This window comes from Betta splendens, chromosome 5 (assembly GCF_900634795.4).
Source record: "Betta splendens chromosome 5, fBetSpl5.4, whole genome shotgun sequence".
Taxonomy (NCBI): domain Eukaryota; kingdom Metazoa; phylum Chordata; class Actinopteri; order Anabantiformes; family Osphronemidae; genus Betta; species Betta splendens.
Window position 1 is genome coordinate 2,922,793 of NC_040885.2, and position 16,604 is coordinate 2,939,396.

Genomic DNA, 16,604 nt, shown 5'->3' on the forward strand with positions numbered 1-16,604 from the left:
CAACTGCTGACCAGTGTCCTCTCTGTGCTGATGGTTAGTAGGTTATTGTTGTTTCAATTGTTTCGTACAACAATCAAAGTACCGTTACAATTCATACTGGTTCCAGAGCCTTCTTAATGCAGCTTCAAGCAGTCAAGCAACATCGTGGCAGCTCACAGTAACAACTACAGCCAATCCCAGCTGTCAATGGGCAGGAGGCTGGGTACAGGCCACCGGTCACCGGCCCATAAATAAATAAACACAACCATTTCAGACTCCTCAATTACCCTGACTGGAGAGTGAAAGAAAGCTGGAGGACCTGGTTCCTGCTGTGAGGTGACAGTTCTAACCACTAGCTCAATGTGGTGTCCGCATACTCGAGCACAAATTAAATAATTCAAAATCTATACATTCATCTTCTGGAAATATAAAAATATAGCTTTTATTTAGAATCGCAGAACAAATTTCTAGCTCCTGCTGTGAGTGGATTCCTAAACTAGTTGTATTAATATTCCTGTTCCCCTGCGCCGACCTGTAAACAGCAGTAGAGTCATACATCTGCCTGAAGTCATATTACATGATAGCAGACACCAGCCCTCCTTTCCAATCACTGCGGTGCCCTTGATCCTGTGTTACAGCGGATTCATAGTAAACACAGTGACAGGTGTATTCATAAAGCGCGGCGCTGAGCCCTGGGGTGCGCTCCAGCACTACACTGGACTATTTGTCAACTTAAGATCTGTCAGGGTTCCCCTCCGTATATTCACTGTGTCACAGAGTGGGCGAGGTGAAGGAGGAGCGTGCCGCGGCATTCGGGTGCTGAAAACCGAATCGAGCAACTTGCGCTGTGAGCGTAAACACAGATGACAACTCACATTCTCATGTTGCCGTATGTGCATTGAGAAGTGTAATATTTAAATCAGCTGAATTAAACTTCCAAAGTGCCCGTTAAAGGACTCATCCTGCATTAAACTGTCAGGATGTCAGCCATCACATGAAGACATCTTTATTTTTAGCTTCCGCTCTCCATCAACCTCTCCTTCCTCTGTTAGTGCTTCGCTTTATGGTCTGCTGGGCCTTTTCTCGTGAACGATTATTCCACGTTATTGCTAAGCATCAATGCAAATGGTCTGTTGAGCCTGCAAAGCACTTGCTACACTTGCTGTTTGATTGACAGTTCAACACTGACACACTTCCTGTAATGATTCATTCCAATGAAAGGAAAAAGATATTGCATATGTGGGTTTCTTTTTTTTCCTTCTGTGAATATATTTCATTAAAAAGACCCACACTGACAGCAAACTGATTCCACTAACGAGAAGGGTGTGTTTTGTTTTAGGCCTGAGCCTATGACACATGCAGTAAATCCATTTTAATGTTCAACACTACTGCAAACTTACAAATACACATAGATTCCTTTATTCCCATAAACATCTGGCCACCGTTATTTGTTTTCCGATAATCCAACAAAGTGCTGCTGTAAAATACCAGCTTGAACACCAAAGTAGAGAAATAGTCCCCGATAAAGATACTGTTCATACACGTTACAGCAGCTGACGATAGCAAGGAGAAGTGGGTTCAGGCAGAAAACCGCAAAGACAAAGTGCACGGTTTACAAAGACACAACAATGTGTGTTTGGTTTTGATCTTCTCACAGTGTTTACTAAGAGCGATAACTATACACTACAGCACAGTCTTGTTTCACCAAAGACTTTTCATAACTGAGTAATAATTATGGACTTCTGCATTATAATGTCTATCTCTAACTCAACAACTATAAAAACATGTGGATGATCTGATGAACCCGTGTGAAGCATGACATAAATAAACAGTATATTGTTACACATTTTATTATGTTGTACTTCGCTGTACCTGCAAATGTACTGTAATTAGGTTTTTTTGGTCTTAATTCACTTTGACTGTATCCGTTTACAGTATCTATAACACTGAAATCCTCTGTAATTATTCAGTAATGTTCAATTTTGCAAAGTGCTTTTAGTTGAATATTTAGAAAAGCTGGAACCTTATCTTTTCTGACAAATTAAATATACATGTAACATGGACCAGTTTTTAATTCAAATAGAGGATTTTGTTCTCTTAATAGCCACAGAAACTGAGCAAATTAAGTGAGTGGCTCTGAATGAAATAAACCATCTCGCCTGGCATATCTAATTGTTCATTTGCAGGGTGCAGGCCCAGGCGTAGTTTGCAGACTCTGGTGAAAGTCACAGCATGACCGCGTCCTAAAGGCATCATTTTTTCAATGCGCTCAGGACATTTTGAGGTTCTAATTTGAGTGTTAGTAAAATAAATTGCAGAGAATTTATGCTTTCTATTTTATCACCGGGACAAAAAAGTTCTCTCCTTGCCTGAAGGGAAACAAGTCAAGGCCCATCAGTGTCAGGAAAAATGATGCAACCCAAATAAAACCTAAAAAAAAAAAAAGTTAAAGTAAAATTAGGGGCAAAAAAATCGAGTGTCTTTAAAAGCATTACCAGAAATGTCAATCCACAGTGGTTTGAGACGGCTCAGTCAAACATCAATTCTTCCTTTTAAACCTGCTCTGATAATTGAGGGCACTGACTCTAAGCAGTGGATCTAGTGACATGGATGAAAGTGTAAGATATGTGTTGGTGTGTTTTTGTATAAACAGAAGCTGAGTGCTCCAAAATGGTGCAACATTAGTAGGTGTCAGATCAAGGTGATGCACTGTGTATTCAAAACATTTAAAAAATGCTATTTTTTAATACTACATAATACAGTAATAATACTACAGTACATGCATTGGTTTTCAAAACTCAATAATTAAGGGGAACTAAGCTGGTCGTTAACTTCTGCTTGTTGACTTTCCTGTAAATACCTGTTTTACTGTTAATATATAATTATTTATTAGTGCAGCTTTAAAATGTGTTTTAAATAATGCATGCGATGTTTCGTGCGTCATTCTGGGATAGAGAGCGTAATGATGCTGGGCCTGGGCCATGTTTTCAGTGGAGACACGTTATAGGAAATGTAAGCATTTAACAGAATGTCACTCACAAGGTTATTGCCTTCCTCTCGTGCTGGCTGTGCATCTACATGGTGCTGACCGAGCTCTGAAATACAATCTACCGCCAAAAAAAGTAGGAAAACACACCACAGCTGGCATTTTCAGACAGGCTTCCTGCACCGCTGGGCAGCAGCCAGCGAGATGTCAACGTTTTTGTGGTGCAACCCAGACACAGGGGTCTCTTTGTCTTTTCTAAGTCTTACCTTTAAATCGTAATCTAAAGCTAGATCCGAGGTGACGGCGTGTTCATCCGCTACAGTAGCAGCTCCAAATCTACATCACAGCTCAGGCTGAAATTAAAGACGGTTTTTCAATTAGAAATGGATGCTCATTTAAGCCGCCAGTCTTTGGAGAGCGTCTCTCTTGGATGGAGTAATCTCTCTTGAGCATTTATGTCCATAAAGCGTTGTTCTCTAACAAATCAATAGCAATCACCACCATTGGTACCGTCTTTGATTGCTGTCGGAGCAGCCACAGCCATTCGCAAGCAATTAAACAGCGTTTTGGTTTTTTCACCAAGGATCTGATGCCAAAGCAGGTAGACAGCTGAGCTTGTGCTCATGGGGAATGGATCTTTGATGTGGTAATTTACCTGTACTGAGGTGGAGGGCTCCCTTCTGCCTCGCACGCGATGGCAGCCTGCTGGTTTGGGGAGTTGATCGGTAAAATAAGGTCATTTGGCTCTGTCCTCCATCTTGGCCCGTGAAATATTACATCCTCCGTGCAGGCTGGGGGGAAAGGGAAGAAAGTATGTGGCAGCAGTACAAGACAAAATGCCCCTTTGACCTTAAGAGGAAAACAGTGGAGCAATTCAGCCAAAACAATTGCAGACATTTTTAGAAAACATATTACGACAATTCTGAATCTGAGTCGTACATTTGCTTATCTTGCTATGAGGAGAGTAAATCCCACTTAACCTTCTTAGAGATGAACTGCCAAAAGCTGATATAGAGTATTTGTTATCTATTTCCTGCATTATATGCTACTGCAATTTTCTTACACCCTTGAAATAGACAGAAAAAAGGATATAAAAAATCTTTCGTTTGCAAACTCCCATAAAATTGGAAATGCAGCTAAATGTGTACTGTGCAGTATAGATAATAAAAATACCTACTGTTGTTGGTAACTATTTACCAGTCTAGAGTCATTTACTGTACACTGAGTTTATGCTGAGTCATTCCACTGAACAGTAGTTTTCCTATTTTAATTACCTGCGTGGGACAATATCATAATATGTACAGTAACAACAGTCGATAATTTAAATAGAAAGTCAAATTGGACACGTTTAATGATTCCCTATAGGTGAGTGGGCCGAGAAATAAAGCAGAGTGATCTATTTTCATACTGTCATACTACACATGCACCGGTTAATTGAGGCCATAAGGATGCTCTCATGTGCCAGCAGCTTAAATAGGGAAGATGTGGAACACAATCTGGTACTAAATGACAGTGGCATCAACAGACGGTCAGAGTAGGCTTAATTAATGCCCTACTGTTAACAGACGGCAGCATGGGACTGGTGCTTCTACATGTGGTTTTAAGAAAAATGATGGGACAATGAATCACAGCGCACAGAATCTGAACTGGTTTCAAATCGAGCTGCAACTAAAAATGGTTACATTTAGGAGACGAGGAAAAACTGTCATATTTCAAAAGAGTGGAGCTGGCTGGCGTATTATTCCTCCCCCTAATGTGAATGTGAATAAAATGTCACACAGCCTGTCAGTTTATTTTAAAAGTCTCAGAATACAAACCCAGACAACATGTTTCTTCAGATGTCATGATGATTGTTATCAGCTTTAGCGAGTTTGAAGGCTTTCCAACACCGGAAGAAAGACTAGCATCTACAGTGTAGTCAACAAAACTACACTGTAGATGCTACAGGGGGTGGGGGGGGGGTTACCCATCAGCCAATTTGAATAACGTTCATTGGGATTTACAAAGTCATTTGAACGAGGTTTGACATTGTGGTAGATTGTCTGCGCCTCTCCTGTTTGAATCCCAGGTGGCCGCACAAGGGCAGAATGAGGCATTGTGGCAAGTAGATTGTGCTAAAATGCTGGGCTGGATTCATTACATGGATGCTGATAATGATCTGGACAGGCCATAAACTGGGAAAGGATTGGACTCCCAGTTGGCCCTGACAGTGTACAGTAAATGTGCATCAGGACACTGCTCTGGGGAACGGTGAAGGACATCAGGCAGGAGTGCTGCAGGGCTACAGGACATGTAATAGCTGCAACTTAATCACCGCAACCATTTTTTGGACTGAGAAGCAGAGATGCTATAAGGGTATTTACAATTGTTCTGATTCTGTTTCCTGTTTCTAACTAATAGATTAAACTTTGCATTGTATACAAATACTGCTTTCGTTGAGAATGAGATGATAAATAAATACAGCATATGAAAAAGAACAACTATAATTAGTTTATATTAGAAACAAAGTTATTAACAGATGTTGTAACACAAACCATGAAAACAAGTGCAGCAAGTCTCCGATTTAATACATGTAGAATCATCTTACCTGCAAGGCATCCTGTGATTGATAGTAGAACAATTTGTTTCCATGGTAACATCATCTTTAGTCGCCAAGGGCTAATAAGACTCTCATCCAAAGCTTGTGAATGGAATGCTTTCCCTTGAATGCGAGACTTTTGAAGCTGAGGGGAAAGCAATTATGGAAGTGATTAAAACGTGACATCTTGATCCAAATGCGACAAGCATTTAACGGCTCAAATGTTACATACGGCATTTTGTTAGTGCGAGTGAGGAAGAAAAAAAGTTCATTTTGGAGATACGAGTAGTTATGGAGCAGGAAAGGTAGAAAGAGAACGAAAAGGAGACTAAGGAACCAAGAAATGCGACGCTGCAATTTTCAGGTGGCACAGAAGAAGAGACAGCTGCTAAATGGCTTCTTTTTTCACTGTGCTGTGTTTTTCATCTCGCCTAACAAGCTCAATTTTGTAGAATTAAAGAGGAGCATAGAAGGAAATGATTGACCTCAAAGGATCCTTCTGTCTCCTCATTTGACTATTTAAAGGACCTGGCTGTGTACAAGCAGTCCGTCAAATGCCACTTAATACTTTTACAGACGTATGGGGAGCCGACACAATGGCAGGTTTCGCACTTACAGTATATACATGCATGATGTTCCCTTACATTAACTAAAATACATAAATACAAGAAAACCCCACAAAACCCAGGACTGTGAAATAAAAAGTTGAATTCTCCGTTAAATCAAAGACACACGTCATTTCATATTTAAAGAGGCAAAATCCCTTCACTATGTTATAATACACTGAATTCCTGAGTAACACACTGAAGCATTGTGATGTAGAAGGAGCAACATTTTTAAATTAAAATCATTAATAAGGTAGCATTAAAAGTGCTTATACTTAAATGTACGACTTTACAGGGACACGTTTGCACTTCAGTAAAGTGGTAACTTACGGGTCTAGTAAAGTAGTAACTTACCGGTTATACTGTACACAGGTATAGGTTTTGTTCAGAATCTGTGAGTCAGTCCTTTAATACCAGGGCTGTTTTTTAGTATATATTTAAAACTCTACTTAAATTTCAAACATGGTAAGAAGCTTCTTTAGGTAAAGTTTATACCAATTCAGTAGTAAAACTGTAGTTAAAACCTTTAACTATTTTAACTTGTTAACCCTTGAATAACAAGAGTTAACAAGTTGTTAACAGTAAAGCATTGAAGCATCATTTAACATCAGTAGGTAAAATACAAACTTTTTACAACAATTTGCTCTTGAGTAAATTAGGTACGTTTTACTAAAAGTAACAAGTTATAAGTAAATAAACTGCATATGTGGAGCCAAAACCCCTGCTTTTACAGTAGTTGCATTATGGGAATTGTATGATCTGTGGGTTTTCAGCTTGAGTGATGGAAGAAGGTAAGCTCAGAATATTGTATCTTTACTAATGCACAAATCTCAAACATTCTATTTAAAACAGCAACTTTACAGACATGAGACAGTAAATCCCTGCAATAACTCTTTAATATCACTGTTTGTATTAGGCCAAATATGAATATGAGCGCTCAGTGGTGTTTGATCAGATCCATGAAATGGTCTACAATATTACTGTACGTATCTAATCATAAAATGCATTGTAGTTTTCTCACGTGAATATCACACAGAGCTGCAACAGAGTCCTTTCTCCTCCAGTTATCTCATCGAGCCCATGATCAAGAACCTAGATGGCCATTCAAACTTTTTTAACGTCCCGGTGGAACTGAAAACGTTACAGATGTGATTGTAAGTGCCACAGGAGGGGCTTTGCTCAAGCACTGACCTACATTACAGTAAGTGGGAATGTGATACGCCTCCCAGGATTAAGAATTCAACCAAGCCCATTGTCCTTACAACGCAACCCTGTTGTGGGGATTAATCTTTTTTTATTATCTTGGAATTCTTGAAACACTTCTAAATACTAACCACTTACTTGCCTCACTAACTTGTAACTTCGGGATGTTGTCTTTAGGTTTAACGTAAAAATGAGGAACCAATAATTCTTAGAAGGATTATGACTCACCGAGTAGCTCGGGGTGGATTGTCCCATTGCCTGATCATACTGTTAATAGAATTTACATGGTAGATGGATGTTAATGGCCGGTGGCTTAGAGACTCATTGCCATTATCGGTGGCGGCCATTGTTCCTCATTTGGTGTAATTGCAGGCACAAGTAGATTCTGAGTGTATTTCCTGGTGTCTTTAAAATTTAGGGGGCATTTTCCCGCTATGAAAACACATCACATTGGATTACACGGTGCAAGACTCTACTGCGGGAAGGGAAAGAAAAAAAACAACGTTGCATTTTTCAGTGTGGTATTAACTTCCATCCGCTTTTCTGTGGGATCCAACTTCATCATCCCAACCCATCAGTCCCCAAAAGCTCCAAGATGGCGAGAGAGGAAAATCTCTTCGGAAAGACTTTCTTTGGAAGTTGGGTGTTCCACAGTTCATGGCACGGTGTCAATATGATAGATGTTTGTCCCTGTGCACAGCTTCATTCTGCAGTCTGTAAAACTTGCAGTGACACTTTCATTTAAAGTGTGTCCTTTGTGCGTTTGCCTCTGAATTAACGGTTCATTAAAAAGCCTCGATATGTGCCAGTTTTTTCAACAATTGTGTAAGAAGTGTATGTTGCCCTGATTTGAGAATTTCATTTTCACTGGGCAGTCTTTCAGTGGCTCTCTGGGGAGAGATTAAGTGTCTCACAATGCTCCAGTAACCATCTCAGAGCCCTTTCTTCACAATTAAAGCTATTTTTTTGGGAATACACAGAGCACTTGTTTTTTTGAAGAAAGAACTGATTGATTTAAAGAAAGTTTGGCATCACTTCTGACCTTCCCAAAGCTGAGTCAGTGCAGACCTGAGTTATCGTTTAGAAACTCGGCAAACAACCGAAAACAACTGCTCCCGGGGCAGATGAAGCTGAAGTGGCATTTCCTTTCTTTGTCTCTTTCAAGTGAAATGATGAGCAAAAGATTGCTCTGCCAAATGCAATGAGGCGTCACACTCTTACCTCCACAGAAGCTAAACCTAATGAAAGTCATTGACTAAACACGTTCCCGAGTAAATGAGATGAGTTCTTGGTTAGCGGGTCTGTTGTTTGGCACATAATTGATAGGAGAGGTGGTTAAAGGCATCCATTCCCCCCCTCGAGGGCAGCATAATTGCAAACGAATCTAATGAAGGAAGGAGGAAGGAAGAACGATGGTAGGGCTGTGCACACCCAGGGTCTGTTTTCAGATCACACGTAGACAAGCAACACAAAGCTGGGAGAGCCTCGCTTATCAAACCGTGCAAAAAAAACTTCACTGTCAAAATTGGATAACGTGTGACACAATTTAGTTTGAATATACTTTGAGGCATCCATTTCCATTTAGTTATTGTCTTTATGAATATCAGCTGCTGCCATCTCCATTAAATCATTCAGCAGGAGAACCTGGGAGACAGGAATCCACCACCAGGGATGGACTCAATCTGAATACACAGCTGCTCTGTGCTTGTTGCCAATGAATGAGGAATTCACAATCAACTGTGCACTGATGTCTCCTAATTGACTGACTGAAGACCTGCACTGGTCTATTTCATGAGCTAGGTAAGATATTTTTAAAAAAACATGTGATTGACAAATAAATGCAGAGCTTAGAAGCTGTATTTCAAGGCTTTACATTCAGCAACGTAGTTTTTGTGATGAAAGGAGGAGGAGGGTCGTGAGTGGCCAGTGTTGGCTGTTCCCTTCTCTGCCTGTATCTAAGGTGAGTGAGCAACGCTTCTCACGGCCAATTACGCATTGAAGCTTCAAATAAAAAAGTGCTTGGTGTAATTGCATGGACCACGTGGTCTGAACAACTGTTACATTAACCTTCATGAAGGAATCGCTTGAATGCAAATTATGTCCAGCGATGCTTCTTCTATTGCGGTTTGAGCACCGCCTTGCAAACTAAAATGGGAAAAAAAAGATTAGTCAGCCTACATGTGTGTCTGATGTGTCATATTGTGCATGAGGCGGCGTAAAAAAAAACTGTGGCTAAGGCCACGTTTAAAAGGGAGGAGGATGACACTGCTGCAGCTCTGCCTGGGAAATGTCACATGGGTCAAAAGAAAGAAAATGTGAAGTGTTTTTTTTTTTACACTCAATGAATAAATTTAACATTTATGCAAAATATATTTTAAAATTTATGTGGCGAAACTAAACATCTGGGCAGGACTTTCTGCAGATATGATCAGCTGTTTTTTTTTTTTTCACGCCAAAAATCACTGCATCTGGGGAAGACAGCGGGATGCCCCCAGTGACTCCCTCCAATGTTAAACATGACTGCATCCCTCAGCTGCTGCCTAAGGCAGGGGCAGGAGAGTAAGTGCACTTAAAAGAGAGGGGAGCAGCGATCCATTTCTCAACCCCATCAACAGCCAGACACCAGATTCTCATTCTAGATACTGTACAGCCGCAAACACATGACTGGAGGGTCAAGGATGAGGAGCAGGAGACACTCAGGCAGCCTCTTTACATGTTTTTTTCCCGTACTGTTCCATCCATTTTTACAGCCTTTCCGGAAAAAAAGAAAGTGAGCTGTGCTATGTAATTGCCACTCTGGTTCAATCAAAAAGGGGTTGTTTCAAAGCAAATGGTGCTACGGTGCAAACTCATTCCTGCACTGCCACGCCGGATATCGTTGTGTTACAGAATAATTCAGCGCATGGCTTCAAAGATGCGTTTCACCTCTCATTTGGCTACTGCTTATTATTCGGAAAATATGAGCAAAGGATCTATAAATAAACATGAATAGAGTGGAGAACGATTACAATCCCTGCTGAATAGTAAGATACTTTGAAGATGGAGCGGGCTGAGCGTTTTTCTCCCACTCCTGGGTCTGCCCTTTTTGCAGTCTATGTGAAAGAAAAAGGAGGAAAAAAGAAATTCTTCTGTCCACTGGTGGCTAAATATTTGACTTATAATGGAAGCTCTAATCTCTCTAATAACTCTAATAACACCCGCAGCAGGCTAGAACCATGAAAATCCTATGAGGATGTTTAGAAAAATGACATTCAGATACAGTTAAATGACAATTTGGAGAGTGCACATGAGCTCAGATTCCCTTTCCTTCCTCTGCAGAGACTGAAATAATTGCCACTAACAACTTAGAGGGAGCGTTTCTCCTCATGCAAATAGTCCTGGAGCTGCTTCTCTGTGTGACTGAGCAGAGCAGCACCATATGGACTTTGTCCTAGATGAGGGAAATGAGCCCCAGCAGTCGAAATCCCAGTAGGACCATCCAAACCATTTGAGGCTCATCTAGAAACGCAGTCATCAGCATCGTGCGTGTGCGACCACTATCAGCGCTCAGACGCGGTCTCGGTGACCCTTGTACAAAACAGGATGATCTCGGTGAAGCATGTAATGGTTTTTATCTGCTCCTGCTATCTTTTTAAGTTGCATTTTCCGCTAATGGGGAAATAAACTGGAGAATTCTTAACACCACACAGTTCCCAGGTTTCTAATTAAGATACGTTCACAAGCATGGGTGATGGTTTGTAAGCGGATACTTACTTGTCCTAGAATGCGATCTTTTTCCTCTTCATTAACCTGCTTTCATTGTAATCCCACCATCCGTCAGATATGATCTTTCTGGCGCTAATGGGCGGATAACATCTCAGCAACTCCTGTCCTCTCAAAAGGCAAATAAGAGGTCGCTCTCGTTTCTCCGGCAGGGTCGGAGCACTTCTTTATACTCTGTTTAAAGTGCGACTCTGGGTCGTTGAGGAAGGGGCTGAACGCGCCGCACCTCGTGCCTCGGTAAATTCCACAATCCGTGAGTTGGACGGGGCTCGGCTGAGGATGCTGCGCGAGTGCACGCCGAGTTGTGTTCCTCGACTAACTCGTGTTACACTCTACGAGACGATGCCAAGAAGCAGAAAGGACAGTGGTGCCTCTGAGCGGATGCTCTCGTTGTGCGCATCCCCGGGCTCTGCTCTCTTTGTGTGCGCAGGATGAAGCGCCCACTGGTGACGACTGAAAACACCCCATTGCAGCTCAGTAATGCGCCACCAGTTCGCGGACACCTGCTATTCCTCCGCTTACGCGAGGGCACATTTGATCTCGAATATGTATGAGGATCATTAGAAATTCTAAGGCGCAGAAAACTATAAGAATAGGAGTCAAGACTTTAGCTATGTGACCGAACAATGTGTAATCTGGCGTTTGGTCATTAAATTGGACGAGTGTTGACTGGGTGCGGGGAATTTGCAGTAACGTGAACGTGAAAAGCCGCTAAAACAAATTAAAAAATGCGTGTTCATCGGAATAGAAATGATCATTTGTGAGTGAGATAGAGTTCTTAAAGCACTAATTTGCGTAACACTACACTTGCATGTGCAGTGGAGACACTCACAGACAGGTGCTTTACTTTGTTTGGTCTAAATATATTGTCACCTAATTTAAATTTCATTGTTGTCATGATGCAACCAGCTGAAATCATTTAGTATTTTTCACAGGTCTACTTAATATGTTAAAGCTGCAAAGGCATCTATTATGGGATTCTTGTTATTATTCACATCTGGCAAACTGGAAGCCACGCACATGTTGAAGACACGTGTATTCTAACTTTAAAGATGAAACTAGGTCCTTCTGCTTTCTGCACTTAACAATTTCATGTTAATAAGATCTTTCAGTGTCACATTAAAGAACTAAATAAGTGGTCATCAGTACTTGCTATATGCTGTAGAGTGTTCATACTGACTCTTAGCCACCACAACAATGAAAATGATGTCTTCCCATTTAAAGAGAATCAGATTTTCCCTCTTTCTGTTTAGAAGTTGTGCTTCCTCCCCTCTGTCTCCCCCACTCTGTCCTCACCTACAGGCAGATCCAACCATCCTGGTCCAACCATTCTGCCTGTGAGTCCAACCTACCCTTTTCCTCTTGCGTATGCTCAGTTGTTGCCTGTTGTTGTAGGGCTTTTCTCCCTCCCTCTGTCCCCTCACCCCAACCAGTCGAGGCAGATGTGCGCCCACATTCAGGCTGGTTCTGCTGGAGGTTTTTCCTCTCCACTGTTGCTCTCAAACTGTAATTAAATTTAAACTTACAGTATCTGTATGCGGGTATAATTAAAGGCTTGCTTTATGTAGGATTTGTTGGGTTTAGTTGTGTAAGGTTTTATACCTTGTGAAATGCCTTGAGATAACATTGTTGTAAAATGGCATTATTTAAATAAAATTGAATTGAACTGAATTGATTCTCTTTGTGTGAAACGCTTCTAGTAAGTATCAGACAGAGTCAGGAGTCAGATGTATTAATAGGCGTCTGGGGAAACCTGCCGAACGTACATACAAGATTCAAGTCCTGTCTGCGAACCCCATTTTAATCAGGTTGGTAAACATAATTCTTGGCCGCTAGACATTTTGGAAAAGTTGTTGTCTGTCTGAGAAGTGTTACTGTACCAAGACTTTCCAACAACATTCATTTTATCCTCTTCAGCAGTGATCTAAAAACAAAGATAACATCATGAACAATTGATGCATTAATCTGAAACCTGAAGGGTTTATCAAATTTCCTGATGCAAGCTCTTTTCTCTATCTTGTCATTAACACATGATATTAACTAGTACTAATGTGAATGGCAAATGGCCACATTTAAATGGCCTTTGGGGTTCAGTGTGTTGGTGGAGAATGTGAATCATACAACACAACATCTCAAAATACTCTTGTCATTCCACCAAAGTGGGGAAAAGTAGAAACATATAATCTTTTGGAGTCAGAGCCCTGACCTTAATCCCAGAGGACCTAAAGCAAGGCAGTCAGGCCAACCAGCATCCCTAAGTCAAAGCTGTTCCTTAAGAAGCAAATGCAACGTAGGTACTGGGAACTTTGTGTTGAAGTAAATAGCACAGCAGAGTTTTCCCAATATTACACTTTTAATACATACATACACAAAATAACATCAAAATATCTGGTACACCTTTTGTCTGATAATACTAATTTCAAAACTCTTCATGAGCTGTGCCAGCAGTTCTCTTTCAATGTTAAGGAAGACTGAAACACTGATTGAGATAAAAAATGAAATAAAAAATAATAATAGAGTTTTACCAACTGCCACTCATCACCTTAAATAAATCTTCCTATCTCTGAGTAGATAATTGCTGTTAGTTTTATCTGGTGTAATCCATTCGATTGACTTAATAATAAAATGATGGAGATATGAATATTTAATGTTTCTGGAAACAGGGGGACACGGGAGGTGTTGGGGGTTACGAGCGACTGATGGGAAATAAGAAGAAGGTGAAAAGTCATTAATTAAGGTCATTTGGTATAATTTCGGAAGAGGAGCGTCAGTGGGTGTGGAAAAATGACAGCTGAAGGTCATCAGTGATAAGGCCACCACATACACTCCCACTGCAGAGGATCTGCATTCATCCAAGACTGACTAAGGTGCTGGGATATGTAACGGAACCATTAGGTTCCAAATATGCATCTTGTAAATAAAAAAACACGTTATCTGGATCACGATGCTGTCGTCCACCTAGTTTAGAGCTCATCTCCAGCTGAGTCTGAACTCTGATCCCCCTGTGAAGAAAATCTAAAGAATGCTCTCTTACAAGGTTGCTTTGTATCCGTGCTGCAGCTGGATGTAATATTTATTTGAACCTCAAAGAGCTTGACCAGTTTTATACCTGACAAGGCCTCAAAATGGAAATAGTGAATTCTTCCTACAACTTGCATTTATTATTATTCACAACAGTGAGCAGATGGTTTCCACCTTTTGATATAATAAGACACTGAGACATGGCTTCCGCTCAGCACTTGAATGTGCATTTTTTTAACTGCCATCATCCGTAAAACTGTGTACCTGAACTTAAGTGAGCCATATAATTGTAATTGTTGCAGGTTATATGAACTGGTTGTGGGTCAGGAGGCACAGTGTGTTGTTAATACTAAATTGAAGGGTCAGCAGTTTTAGTCCCAGTGTTCGAGGTCCACATGACCATGAGGCTATACAACCTCCTGGTAAAAGTTCCTCACTACAACAGGTACTAGGCATACAACTTAACTTGAGAAATACCATTTAGAAACCTATGTAAATTAATTATCCATTTTTCTAACAAAACAACAGTCTGACTAACCACAGCAAAATATCAGCTGCTTTTAGAAGAAAAAAACATCCATCCTGGAAGAAGATAAATGACATTTTGCTGGGAAAATGCAAAGAAAACGGATAAACACAGCAAAAGCCCTCTAAAAACCCGTTATCGCTTCATTGCTCACTGCACAATATTATCAGCAAACCACAAATTACACAGCACATTTCCCTTCTTTTGTCACTTGATGCAACTGTTTGTCATAGCTCTTAATTTTGAGTTAGCCTAAGGGGACCATTGCAGCACTTTTGGAGAGGGTACTAGAGAATCAATAGGAAACAGAACCTGGAAAACAGCTCGTGTAGGGTTTGTTTGATTTTGCAGACATTTTAAACTTGGCTCAGCTGAGAAGACACGGCTCATTGTCACTGAAGACTCTTTCCTCTATAGATTCACCAGTCAGTTTGAATTGTAATCAGTTTAAGTAGAACATATCATTACAATCAGCATAATAAATTATCTACTGTGGAGTAAATGGGACCAAGGGCATCACTCTGCTTTTTATGCAATCAGTGAGTAATAGGAAGTCAACCTTAACAGCTAAAACATCAAAGATAAGATAAGATAAGACAAGACATACTCCCCTTGGGGAAATTGTGTTCTCTGCATTTAACCCATACCCTCACTGAGGTAACCGTGGGAAGGCACCCATGTGGTGCTCGGGAACCTAGTGTAAAGTGTCTTGCTCAAGGGTACACCTGCTGGGATAAACTGCTGACCTTCCGATAATGTACTATTGCATATTTGCGGACCTATTGTTAGTCAAATAAACCCATTAAATTCAGCATGAGGTTTGGACTTTTAGTTACTGTAGGTACAGTAGGTCTGGATGTGAAGGTGTGAGTGTGCACATGAGGCAGCAGAAGAGACTTACCGATAGACCTAGTGTGTGAAAACACAGTTGTTTACTGTACTTAGAACAATTAAAATTATGTAACTTGATCCCAAAATGAAGTTAGCATAACAGCAGTTATGTCAGAATTGCCCAAACATCATTGCAACGTAATGTAACATCACAATACAGAACAAACATGACATTGTCTTACCAATAAAACACTTGAGATTGTCTCTATGGGACATGTAGCAAATGAGTGATTGGTTTACCACCCAAAACATAGGAATATTGGGATCGATGAACCTTATATAGCAAAACCTCTTTCTTTTAACTTTTTATAGTTTGGTGCCTCAGTTGGGAGAGCATTGTCTTAGGAAGCAGAAGGTCCCAGGGTTAAGCCCACCAGAGCACCAAGTGTGTCCTTGAGTAAGACAATGCAGACAATAATTTCCCTCATGCAGAATCAATAAAGTTTAATTATTATTAAAATGTGTTACAAAACTGAAGTATACACAAAGCAATTAGCGTAGCATTGTAGTTCCTCTGCTCATATCTGCTCATAACTGTAAGGTCTAGCTAGCCCATATCATTAGATTTATTCAAGTCTTAGTTTTAATTTGAGCCGTTGCTATTGGTCATTGTACAGTATTATATTTTTGTTTATTACTGAGGCTGTGTTCGATGCATGTGAAAGACATGAAAGCGTTAAAGCCCTGACTTTACTCCAGATTTGACATTATAATGTTACTTTCAGAATTAGAAGAATGGGTGAGATGTTTGATATGCTATATCACATCACAATATTAACTTTGCTGTGAAGGGCCCGGACCACCTCATGTTCTAACCACTGTAGAGATTAAAATCTGGTGATTACGGCTAACGTGCTGTTTGCGTGTTTTGCGAATGCTCTAGCTTCTCTATAGCTGAAAATCTCATTTGAAACGATGTACTGTATCATACAGGTATATTTAATTAATGACCCACGCATCTTTCCGGCTCTTTTTATGTTTTTGTTTGAACCTGTAGTCTATGAGGAGATAGAAAAATAAAACAAGTGGGAAGTGATCAGAGGGTGAAATTCA

General features: G+C 40.5%; 1 protein-coding gene across 1 annotated transcript in view; it reads right to left on the minus strand.

Moving 5' to 3' along the window:
* cntn3b (contactin 3b) overlaps window positions 1-11,568 on the minus strand; it is a 44,469-nt gene extending 32,901 nt beyond the window's left edge. Inside the window, 3 exon segments of the mRNA XM_029150683.3 lie at window positions 3,621-3,756; window positions 5,553-5,688; window positions 11,105-11,568. Coding sequence (XP_029006516.1) covers window positions 3,621-3,756; window positions 5,553-5,607 — 191 coding nt within the window. The 5' untranslated portion in view covers window positions 5,608-5,688; window positions 11,105-11,568.
* Between the last annotated feature and the right edge of the window lie 5,036 nt (window positions 11,569-16,604).